This window comes from Giraffa tippelskirchi, chromosome 2 (genome assembly GCF_054371585.1).
Source record: "Giraffa tippelskirchi isolate mGirTip1 chromosome 2, T2T-mGirTip1v1.2.pri, whole genome shotgun sequence".
In the NCBI taxonomy this organism is placed as follows: domain Eukaryota; kingdom Metazoa; phylum Chordata; class Mammalia; order Artiodactyla; family Giraffidae; genus Giraffa; species Giraffa tippelskirchi.
In genome coordinates this window covers 222272930-222286182 of record NC_137276.1, presented here as the reverse complement: position 1 = coordinate 222286182, position 13253 = coordinate 222272930, and the positions used below count along the sequence as shown (strand labels likewise).

The 13253-nt window shown below is 41.1% G+C and overlaps 1 protein-coding gene across 9 annotated transcripts in view; it reads left to right on the top strand.

Annotated features, from left to right (window-relative positions):
* The first annotated feature begins 6783 nt into the window (after positions 1–6783).
* The window catches only part of LTN1 (listerin E3 ubiquitin protein ligase 1), a 56989-nt gene continuing 50519 nt past the window's right edge, over positions 6784–13253 (top strand). For 7 of the 9 annotated variants that reach the window (XR_014077621.1, XR_014077622.1, XR_014077619.1 and 4 more), the window contains exons 1-2: positions 6784–6976; positions 12603–12806. Coding sequence is in view for 4 of the 9 variants with exons in the window: in XM_081572782.1 (XP_081428908.1) it covers positions 6794–6976; positions 12603–12806 (387 nt within the window). In the remaining 5 variants the exon portion in view is untranslated. Of the gene's footprint in view, positions 6977–12602; positions 12811–13253 lie in introns of all 9 variants that reach the window. The other 2 variants (XR_014077620.1, XM_081572781.1) reach the window with 1 other exon arrangement.

Below are 13253 nucleotides of genomic sequence, written 5' to 3'. Positions count from 1 at the left end.
CCATTAAAGCTACCAGGCAGCCAAGAGTTAATAGAACATAAGGACAGGTACAGGTACATTACTTGCCAGTCCCCTGTCCCCCCTAAACAATGATTACAACTACTTAGTACAAACTTGAAAAAGAAGGTGAAGTCGCTCAGTCGTGTCCGACTCTTTGCGACCCCATGGACTGTAGCCCACCAGGCTCCTCCCTCCATGGGATTTTCCAGGCAAGAACACTGGAGTGGGTTGCCATTTCCTCCTCCAGGGGATCTTCCCCATCCAGGAATCAAACCTAGATCTCCTGCATTGCAGGCAGATTCTTTACCATCTGAGTCACTGGGGAAGATCTAAGCCCACAAAAATTCTGCAAAGGGGCACCAGGAGCCTTCCCCTTTAGCACCATCTGGCAATCTGACCCCACCGCGTCGTAGGAGGGATGTAAGCCGTCAAGTCCTCTGCCATCTCTACGAAATGTCAAAGGCAGACATCTGCTCCTTGGAGGAGCAGAACCCGGGGAGGGAAGACTCCGGCTGAGCGGGGTAAGGTAGGTGACTGGGCACCTACGAACACCAGGGTCCCGAGATGCTCCCAAGTGCACCTGGACAGAGTTCACGTGCTTCGATTACACGCTCGCAGGCCTCAGTCACCGGACCTCCGCCTGCGCACCTGGGAGGCCCCTACGGTGACTTCACGCATGCGCCCCGGAAGCACGCTCCCTGTTGGGGGCAAAGGCGTATTGAGGCTGTCCGGCAGGGGGCGCTGGTTTCTGATCTGTCGGCAAGGTGCTGACCCTAGCTCCAGTCCTGCCCTCCGGACCTGTCCTTCAGGCGGGCATCCTCCAACCCTGCCAGCGGCTTCTCTGGTGTTGAGATGCGCTTTTTTTCTTTTTAGTATTTATCTTTCGGGGGGGAAAAAAAGGCATCGATCCACGTTCTCTTGGGATTGCCCAGGTGTTGCTAACAGCTGGAATAATTGGAGGCATGATGCTCCAGGGACCTGGCTGGCGTCTTCGAAGATCAGGGTGTCCCTGGATCTTAAGCAATGGAGCAATGAAATGAAGGCTTAACTTTTTTTAATGTTAAAAATATTTTTATTTCGTTTTAAACTGATACTCTATTGTTTGAAAGAAATCGAAGTAGTTTCAGAGAAATTTAAATGACCTGAGTTCTCAACAATACTGTCTTGAGATATTTTGAAGTTCTAATTAATGTTCTTCAAATAACACTAAATTTAACCGAAACTACAATATGATAGAAAAAAGCAACCTTTTTTAGAAAAAAAAATTCTTGTTTAGTGAACTAAAGTTCGTTTTATCGGAGTTCTTTTTTTAAAATTTATCAAAATATGATTGATTTACAATGTGTTAACTTCTCTATTACTGTAAAGTGATACAATTATACAAATATATCTTTCTCGGAAAAAGTAAATTTTGATAGACCATCACTTTGTCCTTAAAATATTTTCAGACTCTCTATTAAATAGTCCCTAAAGAATCATTTGCTTTGGATGATTAAATATACAAGTTTTGCTCATGCAATACGGAGACTTAATTTTTTTCTCCTGGCGTCTTTGGCATTTGGAGTTTTGTAAACTTGTTTTCTTTTCTCCCCACCCCCCAAAATATATGTAAGTAAATGTGTGCAATACATTTTTATTGGAAAAGTGATCGTTGTATAAAATGTACAAATAACTGGCTATAAAACTCACCCATAACCTTGTGCCCAGGAAAATTTTTGTTTTACATTTTTTTAGTATATTATTTTTGTATATGTGGTTTTTGTTTTTTTATACAAGTCATAGTCTGTGTTGCTTTGTTATCTGCCTTCTTGAATAAAACAATAGGTTGTAAACATTTCAATGAAATTAAATATTTTCGAGACTATCTTGTATTCAGCTGTCTGAGTGTACTGTGATTGATTTCAGCAGTTCACTGGTTTGGTGTAGTTTCAAAAACAAAGGTGCTCTGAGTATCCATTATTATCTCTTCAAGTTAGATTTCAAGAAGTGGAATTTCAATCTGAAATTCTGGATTTGTCTTGTCAATTGTACTTTTGAAAGGTTGAGAAATGAAAATTGCAAACACTTATAAAATTTCCTTTGCCCTAGATTTTTACCAACACTGGTTATTATCATTTTACCAATTTATTAGATGGAAAAAAATCTACATAGTTTCATGTTATCTTCATTTGATTTTTGACCTGGGTCGAGAAGGTCACCTGGAGAAGGGCATGGCAATCCACTCCAGTATTTTTTTTTTAATTTTTGAAAAAATTATTTATTTTTAAATTTAAGGATAATTGCTTTACAGAATTTTATTGTTTTCTGTCAAACATCAACATGATTCAGCCATAGGTATACATATGTCCCCAGGCAATGTACATATGTTCTTGCCTGGAGAATCTCATGGACAGAGGAGCCTGGCGGGCTGCAGCCCATAGGGTCGCAAAGAGTCAGACACGAAGGAAGTGACTTAGCACTTCACCTCATTTGACTTTTAGTGTGAGCTAATACTTTTTATATGTGTACTGGTCAGTTATATTTCTTTTGCTGTGAATTGCCTGTTTATGCCTTACTTAATTTTTATGTTAATGGGCAGCCTTAAAATATTTTTGTAGGAATTTTTTAAATAGAACTATTTTAACCTTAGTTATTTCTTTCTCGTTAAGATTTTATTTTTTTAATGTGGACCATTTGTTTTTTCAAGTTTTTATTGAATTTGCTACAATATTGCTTCAGTTTTATGTTTTCTTTTTTTTGGCCTAGAAGCATGAGCGATGTCACCTCCCCAACCAGGGATTGAACCCACAGCCTCTGCGTTGGGAGGCCAAGTCTTACCCAGGACCACTAAGGAGCTCCCTGTAAGAATTTTTTTAATGGTAAGCCTATTAACACCTAGTTAATGTTACAGATATTCCCCAAATTTGTCTATCTGTTTTTTTCTGACATAGAAAAAAAAAACTTTCAAATTAATGTCACTTAAATGTATCAGTCATTTTCTTTATGGTCTTCTGTCTTTGGAGTATTGACTATTAATACTTTCCTACTCTGGGATAATTTGAAAATGTGTCTATAGAACCTCATAATTTTTTGTTTGTTTTAAAAAATCTTATTGTGAAGTAGATTTGTAACATCCATACTATTTATTTCACTATGAACATTTACCTTATAGAAAAAGGTAAAAAGAAGTAAAAAATGAAGTCATAGTCTTACCACTTTAAGAGAACTTTACCAACAAGCAAAACTTTACCATTCTACTATACAAATGTGGTTGAAAGCCTCTTGTGTACTTTTGCTGATTATAATCCTATTTCTTGGCAGTGTTAACTCCACCCTGAAGAATTTATCATTCCCATATATTTCTTCATGCTTTAATAATGTATGTAACCCTATGCCATATCTTATGGCTTCATTTTTTAAAAATTATTTATTTAGCTCCATCGGGTCTTAGTTGCAGCACGTGAAATCTAGTTCCCTGACCAGGGGTCGAACCTGGGCCCCCTGCATTGGAAGCTTGGAATCTTAGCCACTGGGCCACCAGGGAAGTCTCTATGGCTTTATTTTTAACGTTCAGTCATCAGTGGTTCATTTTACAGTGCTGCATGAAGTAAGTGAAGAATCTGCCTACAATGCAGGAGACCTGAGTTCGATTCCAGGATCGGGAAGATCCCTGGAGAAGGGAACAGCAACCCACTACAGTATTCTTGCCTGGAGAATCTCATGGACAGAGGAGACTGGCAGGCTGCATAACAGTCCATGAGGTCGCAAAGAGTCAGACAGGACTGAACAACTAACACTTTCATGAAGTAGGTACTAAAGTTATTTCTTCAAAAGGTAAGCAGTTGTTTCAGTGATATTTTTTGAATAATCCATATTCTTCAGACATAGGACATGCCACTTTCATCAGAGCCTGAGTTTGAGTTCCAGATTTGCTATTCTATTTCAGTTTAGTCCTAACAACACCATTAGGATTGTATTGGCAATATCTTGAATTTTGAAGTTTATTAGGACAAACCATTATTATGCCTGCTTTCCAAAGTATCTTTCCCTATTCTTTCATATGAGCTTTTGAGATAGTTTTGAGATATCTGAAAACAAAAATCTCACTGAGAATGCTGTTGGGAGTATACAGGTTTCAAACTTAGCTTTTGAGAGTTGACATTTCAGCTATTGTAATTTCCCATCCTCTTTCTAGTTATGACCCTAAGTTTTTGTGGCCTTTTTCCTCTAGGTACGGCATCTACATTGTTTTAATTTTTACGCATTTTGGATTAGACAATTATCTTTAATTAGGTCTTTTACTTTAAAACTTGTTTATTATTTGATAATGTAAAAATAGATGCTATAATCTGATATGACAAATTTCTCTTTGATATTTACAAAAAATATCCTTTTAATTTTTTTATTCTTCCAGATAAAATTTTAAATAATATTTCCAAAGTTCATTAATTCTTTGGATTACATTAGTTATGGATATTTTTATTGGAACTGACATATTTGGAGAAGGCAATGACAACCCACTCCAGTATTCTTGTTTGGAGAATCTCATGGTCTGAGCAGCCTGGGGAACTACAGTCCATGGGGTCGCAAAGAGTTAGACATGACTGAAATGACTAACCGTGACATAATATTACCTCTTTTGGTAGGCACTGTTTAGAGTACTCTGGTTTAAAAGGGTCTTATCCTGAAAAGATTAAATAATGCTGAAAAAGACGAGCACTGGAAACTGTTACATAATGGAGATTATTTTCAAACGCTCAAATCAATCATAAAATGGTGCTAGGAAAATCAAACAGAGACCTGTGGTTTGGAATAGCTTGAAGGTCCACGTCGAGGTATGGATTCTTGTTATGAAATATGGATAGTGTCAAGGAAATAGAAATAAAATCATTAGTTATGTTGAAGTAAGAATAAGCAGAATTTAGTAAACGGGCATAGCTAATCACTCTGGTCCTTTTCAAATTTTAACAAGAGCTAGGAACATTGTTAAAAATGCAAAATCTGATTTAATAGTCCCAAAGTGGGCCCGACAGTCTGTATTTCTAAGAAATATCCAGGTGAGATGGTGATAACTGCATTTTGAAAGGTCTAACATTTTCAAAATGGAAAATTTTCATTGGAAAAGACCCTGATGCTGGGAAAGATCGAAGGCAGGAGAAGGGGATGACAGAGGATGAGATGGTTGGATGGCTTCACCGACTTGATGGACATGAGTTTGAGCAAGCTCTGGGAGTTGGTGATGGACAGGGAAACCTGGTGTGCTGCAGTCCATGGGGTCTCAAAGTCAGACACGACTGAGCGACTGAACTGAACTGAACATTTTCCCATCTTCTTTCAGCCACTACCATGTCATTCTATTGCTACCTCCCTTTTGGCTCAGGCCAATCTCCTACTGCTGGTGAAAAGTTGCTTAGTCGTGTCCAACTCTTTGCAACCCCAGGGACTATACAGTCCATGGAATTCTCCAGGTCAGAATACTGGAATGGGTAGCCATTCCCTTCTCCAGAGGACCTTCCCAGCCCAAGGATCGAATCCAGGTCTCCCGCATTACAGGCAGATTCTTTACTAGCTGATCCAGGAGGGAAGCCCTCATTTTACTTATAAGTGAGCAGTTATGGAGCATCAAGGGCTCAGAATCTCCTCTAGCAGCTTCCTTTGCTTAAGCAAAAGGGAAAAAGGGAAGGAATACATCCTTACAGAGTGACGTCACCAGAGTGAACTCCGCCACTATGATGTGAGGCCACGTGGAAATACAAGCAAGCCTGAGCGGCTCTGAGCCCTGCGTTGCTTGGGACAGGGTGCAGGTAGTTAACATCTATGAGCAGAGCCAGAAAAACCTGCGTTCGAGTTTTGTCCACACTGTGCATTGGCAGCAGGAGCCAGGACAAGAGGCTTTACTCTGCCGACCCTCGCTCTGTTTATAAACATAGATGGAATCGTGCCTATCTCACAGGACGCTGGAAAGATTAAATGAGACATTTGCAAACGTCTTAAAACTGTACACACACGGCACTCAGCAGGCCTTCAATAAATGGTACCTATTATATGCTAGCTTTAGTGTTCAGTTCAGTTCAGTCGCTCAGTCGTGTCTGACTCTTTGTGACCCCATGAACTGCAGCACGCCAGGCCTACCTGTCCATCACCAACTCCCAGAGTTTGCTCAAACTCAGGTCCATTGAGTCGGTGATGCCATTCAAACATCTCATCCTCTGTCATCCTCTTCCCCTTCTGCCCTCAATCTTTCCTAGCATCAGGGTTTTTTCAGATGAGTCAGCTCTTCGCATCAGGTGGCCAAAGGATTGGAGCTTCAGCTTCAACATCAGTCCTTTCAATGAACACCCAGGACTGATCTCCTTTAGGATGGACTGGTTGGATCTCCTTGCAGTCCAAGGGACTCTCAAGAGTCTTCTCCAACACCACAGTTCAGAAACATCAATTCTTTGGTGCTCAGCTTTCTTTACGGTCCAACTGTCGCATCCATACATGACTACTGGTATGAAACACGTGTTTTCAAGTTCTAAATAAGCAGGAAGCTGGTGGGGATAAGAGAAAGCAAAATTAAATGCAGAACTGGCTAGAATCAGAGGAGGTGGGGACATGCAGGAATTTTAGAAATTCTCCTACCTCTAAGGAGGGAACAAATCTTGCCCTAGCAAAGCGAGGAAAGCAGGATTTGGTGACTTGGGTCTCCAAGGCGTGGCTTCCTACTGGGCAGGAATTACGTCACTCACGTGGGCGTGGCTCGAAGTGTGACGTTCCCCGCCCCGGATGGTGCGGGAAGCGGCAGGGGGTGGGGGCGGAAGTGGGGCTGGAGATGGGCAGGGTGGGTGGCGGAAGGGGCGGACTGGGGGAGGTTGTTCCTGTGAGCCCTTTTCCGGTGCCAGGGGCCGGAAGTTGTGGCCCGGCTGTGTCAACCCGGGAGTTGCGGGCTGGGAGTGCTGCTAAGACCGCGACCATGGGCGGGAAGAACAAGCAGAGGACCAAGGGGAACCTGAGGGTGAGTGCAGGGTGACCCAGCCGGCGCAGGAGTCCTCTCATCGCTGCGGCTGGCTCTGTCTGCCCGGCGCATGGCTGGAGGTTGTGTGGAGCGCGACTGTGGGGTGGCATGTGTTTGCGTGTCCAGTGTGACCTCTCTGTTGTGTGTGCGTCCCTGCGGCCGGGGTGGGATATCTCTGAGCAGCATGGGGATGTTAAGCAGAGGGGAAAGATGTTACCGTGCCCAGCTGTCCCCAGCTGAGCACACTTCCTAGCCACCCCCCACCCCCCCGTTTTCATTAAGAATTGGTTCAGTGTCAGCTTCCCCTGGAAGGTTACCTGGCCAGGGTAGCAGGGGGTAGCATCGTGAACAAGGGAGTGGATTGGGAGATAGTTAAGGTGAGCCTGGAGTTCACGGAGTCTCGGATCACGTCGCTCCTTCGCTCAAAAACCTGCTGAGGCTCCCCACATCCATCAGGGTATAGGCACAGCCCTTACGATGGTATATATACACGGTATGGGGTCTGCTCCGGCTCCTCTCCATCTCCGACCCCGCCTTCAACTTCCTTCTCTCTCACTCCATCAGGCCACACTGATCTCTTCCCGAACCTTGACCTTGCATGGCAGGCTTCCGACGCTCTTTTGTTAGGTGGCTCCAAATTTTGCCCGAGACATCTCAGTGAGGTCTCTCATGATCACCCTGTTTTCAGTTGTAGCCCTCCCCTCTCCTTCCTGTTCTTTTTTCCTGCTTTATTTTATCGCATTGCAAATCTGACTTCTAGCATACCATTTGTTGATTGTCCAACTTCATTTACTGTCTTGCTTCGTTAGAATATTAGCATAGGACGTTAAGTATTTTATGAAGGCAGGTGTTTTTATCTGCTGCTATTATCTTTGGAACCTAGAACAAAGATTAGCATATAGCAGAAGTTCACTAAATACTTGTTTAAACCCCCTAAAGTGGACTAAACATACAAGACTGAGAATGTCATAATGGTGTATTTTTTTATAAAGATATTTTTTATGGTACTTTAGGTTTATTATGGCACAGTCTAATTTCATGAAGATGCTTCTTTCTGATCCAGTTCTAGTGATTTCAGTACCACGGTTTTCTTAGATCTGTCAGTCTTCTTTCGTGGTTAATAATATCAACAATAATAACAGTAACTTGCCTTGTGTCAGTATGCTTTTAAATACTTTACTTGCATCCTCATTTAATTTTAATGTTTTATTTAAAAAGTTTTCTCAGTGTTTAGTTTTGAAGTATTCCAAATATGAGGAAAAGTTGCAAGAATATTGGAGCAACAACTCATAAATTCTTTACCTAAAAATACCAATTGGTAGGGCTTCCCAGGTGGCGCTTAGTGGTAAAGAACCGGCTTGCCAATGCAGGAGCCACAAGAGATGCAGGTTCAATTTCTGGGTGGGGAAGATGCCCTGGAGGAGGGCATGGCAACCCACTCCAGTATTCTGGCCTGTAATCCCATGAACAGAGGAGCCTGGTGGACTGTAGTCCATAGGTCGCAAAGAGTCAGACACAACTGAAGCAGCTTAAGACGCACACACAAACCAGAGGGTAATCTGCTCACGTTTGCTTTCTCTTTCTACATATATGTATTTTGCCGAACCATAAGACAATTAGGGGCAGAAATCATGACCCTTAATTCCTAAATACTTCAGCGTGTACATTCTAAAAACAGCAACATTCTTCTTCATAACCATGAAAAATTATCACATGCAGAAAATTTAACTTCAGTATAACACTATTATTTAATATACCCTATTATATTCATATTTCTGTAGTCATCTCAGTATTGTTCTCTATAACTTTTATGTTAGATACAACACATTTAAAAACATTGGAGATCCATTGAAGGATCATTCATTCCACTTAGATCTAGGCAGTTTCTTAGTGCCTTTTTTTTGTTTGTTTTTTTTGGGAGGAGCATTCTTTTATAACATGGACAGTTTGGCAGAATGTAGGCAATTGACTTGCTTAACTTAGATTTGTCTAATTGATCCTCATAATTAGATTCAGGTTAAACAGTTTTTGACAGAAATACTTCCTTGGTGATGTGTCTTTCATAGTGCCTCTCACACCATGGAGACACATGGTGCCTGCCTGTCCCGTTACGGGTGGTGTATGTTTAATCACTTGATTAAGCTGATGTTCATTGTATAGGTTTCTCTTTCTACTATCAACATATCTGTGGAATGGTAGTTTGAGATTAGGACTAACCTCTTACAGACTTTCACTTAATGGTTTTGAGCATCCTTTGATGATTCTTGCTGAAATCAGTTATTATTATGGTAGTTTGAAAACTTATGTTTAATCATGACTTCACCCTAAGTAATGATTTAGTTACTGTTACCTCATTTTAAGCCACCTTCTGTGGTGGCTCAGAAGGTAAAGAGTCTGCCTGCAATACAGATAACCTGGGTTTGATCCCTAAGTCGGGAAGATCCCCTAGAGAAGGAAACCCACTCCAGTATTCTTGCCTGGAAAATCCCCTGGATGGAGGAGCCTGGCGGGCTACAGTCCATCGGGTTGCAAAGAGTTGAGTCAAAGCTATGGTTTTTCTAATAGTGATGTATGGATTTGAGAGTTGGACCATAAAGAAAGCTGAGCACTGAAGAATTGATGCTTTTGAACTGTGGTGTTGGAGAAGACTCTTGAGAGACCCTTGGACTGCAAGGAGATCAAACCAGTCAATCCTCAAGGAAATCAGTCCTAAATATTCATTGGAAGGACTGATGCTGAAGCTGAAGCTCCAATCCTTTGGCTGCCTGATGCGAAGAACTGACTCATTGGAAAAGACCCTGATGCTGGGAAAGATTGATGGGAGGAGGAGAAGGGGACGACAGAGCATGAGATGGATGGCCTCTCTGACTTCATGGACATGAGTTTGAGCAAACTCTGGGAGTTGGTGGTGGACAGGAAAGCCTGGTGCAGTCCATGGGATCACAAAGAGTCGGACACGACTGAGCGACTGAACTGAATAACTGATTCCCTTTGCTGTGTACCTGAAAATAGCAAAACATTGTAAATCAACTATACTCCGATAAAAAAAGCATTTTTTTAAAATTTTGCTGTTAAGAAAAAAAAGATCAAATTGTGAAAAGGCATGTCATATGCAGGGACCTTTGTATTGAATTTGGGACTGGAACACACATGGTGGAAACAAAATTAAGAGAGTGGAGGAGGGAAGTGGGACGAGGGAGGGAAAGAGTGCCAGGAAGGTGACTGGAGAGGTTGAGTCCAGATGGTAGAAATCTTGAAAGTCGTCCTGAATTTGGTCTTTAAACTGTAGACTCAGGGTTGCCACCTCAAATGCCTCTAGAAGCCAGGCACAAAAGAATGAAGTAGGTGTGGTATAAGAAAATTAACTGCCAGAAATAGAATCCAAGTTCTTAATTTTTGAACAGTGGGTACAAGTAGCTAATCCACAATGGAGAAAGTAATGAGAAACAGTAACTACATTTTAAATTCAAAGTAGACCTTGAAAAAGATATAATTAGTTAAAAATAGTTTGTTATTTTTGAAACTAGAAATCTGATACCTTTTCTTCTGCACTGTCAGCTCTGATCCTAAGGTCAGTTCAGCCCTGACTCCTTCAGCTTTTTATACTGTTTCATTATTCTGTTTCACAATGAAACTTTACTCATGAGGTTATAGAGAAAATTCCAATGTCTTAGTGTCATCATTGTTGGTTTTCAGAATTATACTTCACTGACTTCCTTTGTAGGTCTTTTAAAAAGTTAATTAATTTTATTTTCTTTTTGGCTGTGCTGGGTCTTTGTTGCTACACATGGGCTTTTTCCAGTTTTCCTGGGTGGACTTCTCACTGCAGTGTCAGTTGTGGCGCACAGGCTTGGTTGCCTTGCAGCATGTGGGATTTTCCTGGACCAGGGCTTGAATGCATGTCCCCTGCACTGGCAGGTGGATTTCTAAGTCCTTCTTTGTAGCTCTTTATTCATGTATCAGTATTGAGAAAGGTGAACTGAATAATATTAGTTCATTTTAGTAAAGTCTTAAAATAGAGAACCCTTTTTTGAAATTAGTCTTAAATGCTTCTGTTTTGGGGGGAAAAAAAATGAGTCCATCCTTTTCATTTCTGGTCACTCATTTCAGTTCAGAAAGTAGTCCAGATTATTATTTCTTGATAAATGAGTTTCCCAAACACAGTTTTGCTGGGTATCAGCAAACTAAATCACACGTTTGTATTTTCAGGCATTCTTACAGAGAAATAAGAAACAGATGAGTTTAGATGGGTTGTGATGTCATCCTGGACATTGAACTGAGGCATTTTTGTATTAGATGACAGTGAATACATTAATTTCTTTCAACAGTTTAGGTATTTTCTGTATCTGTCACAAAGAATCCTACTGGAAGCTACTATATTATGTAGCTTCCAACAAACCACTGACTATGATTCAAAACAAAAGCATGTATCTTATATCCTGACCACTGTATTTTTTTTTATATCCATAACTAATGTAGTTTGTAACCATTTTAGCCCATTAGGCTAGGCTTTGGTATGTGGAAATGAGTGCGTCTGCCCACAGGGAACTGCTGGTCTAGAAGTTGCTGTCATTAGACTTGTCCTGTGATAGTTGCTTAGTAATTTGTTGAATGAGTGAATGAATGAAAAGATATAATCCATTTATGAGTTAATTTTGCATCACTACACAGCACACATATATGTGTATGCTGCTGCTGCTGCTGCTAAGTCGCTTCAGTCGTGTCCAACTCTTTGAGACCCCATTGATGGCAGCCCACCAGGCTCCCCCGTCCCTGGGATTCTCCAGGCAAGAACTCTGGAGTGGGCTACCATTTCCTTCTCCAATGCATGAAAGTGAAAAGTGAAAGAGAAGTCACTCAGTCGTCCGACTCTTAGCGACCCCATGGGCCACAGCCTACCAAGCCTGTCCGTCCATGGGATTCTGCAGGCGAGAGTACTGGAGTGGGGTGCCATTGCCTTCTCCTTATATGTGTATACATTACTGTTTATAAAAAAGTTTGAAATAAAAAATTTCAGAAAACAGTACTTATTCTTACCACATGTGATGTTCTCTTGATTTTTTAAATTTTGTTCCATTTCATTAAAATGACCTACGGGCTATTAAGTTGATATCAGGAACCTCTGTTGACTTGTGTGTGCGTGCATGCTCAGTCACTTTAGTGTTTCTGACTCTTTGCGACCCTATGGATTGTAGCCCACCAGGCTCCTCTGTCCATGGGATTCTCCAGACAAGAATACTGGAGTGGGTTGCTATGCCCTCCTCCAGGGGATCTTCCCAGTCCAAGGTTCGAACTCATGTCTACCCGTGTCTCCTGCATTGCAGGCGGATTGTTTACCCACTGAGCCATCTGGGAAGCCCCTAATGGCTTATAGTCGTAACTTAAAAAACATTGTTCTGAAGTTTAGGCAAGCAGGAAATAGCTCCTAGGATCATTATCATTAAGTACTTGTGACAGAAGTATTCATCTTTGGGGAACATTACAATAGAGGCATAGGCTAGGGGAGAAATGTCCTCAGATGAGTTTGCTTCCTTGTGGGAATTGTCAGGGAATTATTCTAAAGAACTCAAAGTTAAATTTTGAACTCTTCCTGAACTCTGACTGTTTTTCTCCCTACTCTTACCAGCCTTCAAACAGTGGCCGAGCTGCAGAACTCCTTGCCAAGGAACAGGGAACGGTGCCTGGATTTATTGGTTTTGGAACATTTCACAGTGACCTAGGCTATGTTCCTGCTATTCAAGGAGCTGAAGAAATAGACAGTCTTGTGGACTCTGATTTCCGAATGGTGCTGCGGAAACTTTCTAAGAAAGATGTCACAACAAAACTAAAAGCAAGTTTTGTTTTCATTAAAATGATCAAGAAGATCTTTTTGTTAAAATGTCATTGGGTTTTTTTTTTCTGGCCAAATTGCACAACCAGAGATCTAACCTGTGACCCTTGTGTTGGAAGCGTGGAGTCCTAACCACTGAACCGCCAGGGAATTCCCATCATTAGCATATGTTATATAAAGAACAGCGGAAACCATTTACCACTGATAAATACTTCTACAATTGTACTTTTTTTCTGACACATTTTATACTTGTTTTCTGGATTATAAATTAGTTTGTTGTTCTGCACTTTTTAGAATCACTTTGGAATTCTGGCTTTACATTTTTTCCTACTATATAATGTAATTTTGAGCCTATAATTGTAAATGGGTTTTTTTGTTTGTACATGTTTTGTATTTTTTAAAAAGATGAAAAAAAATGAAGAGTTTCTCCCATAGTAATCTGTGATG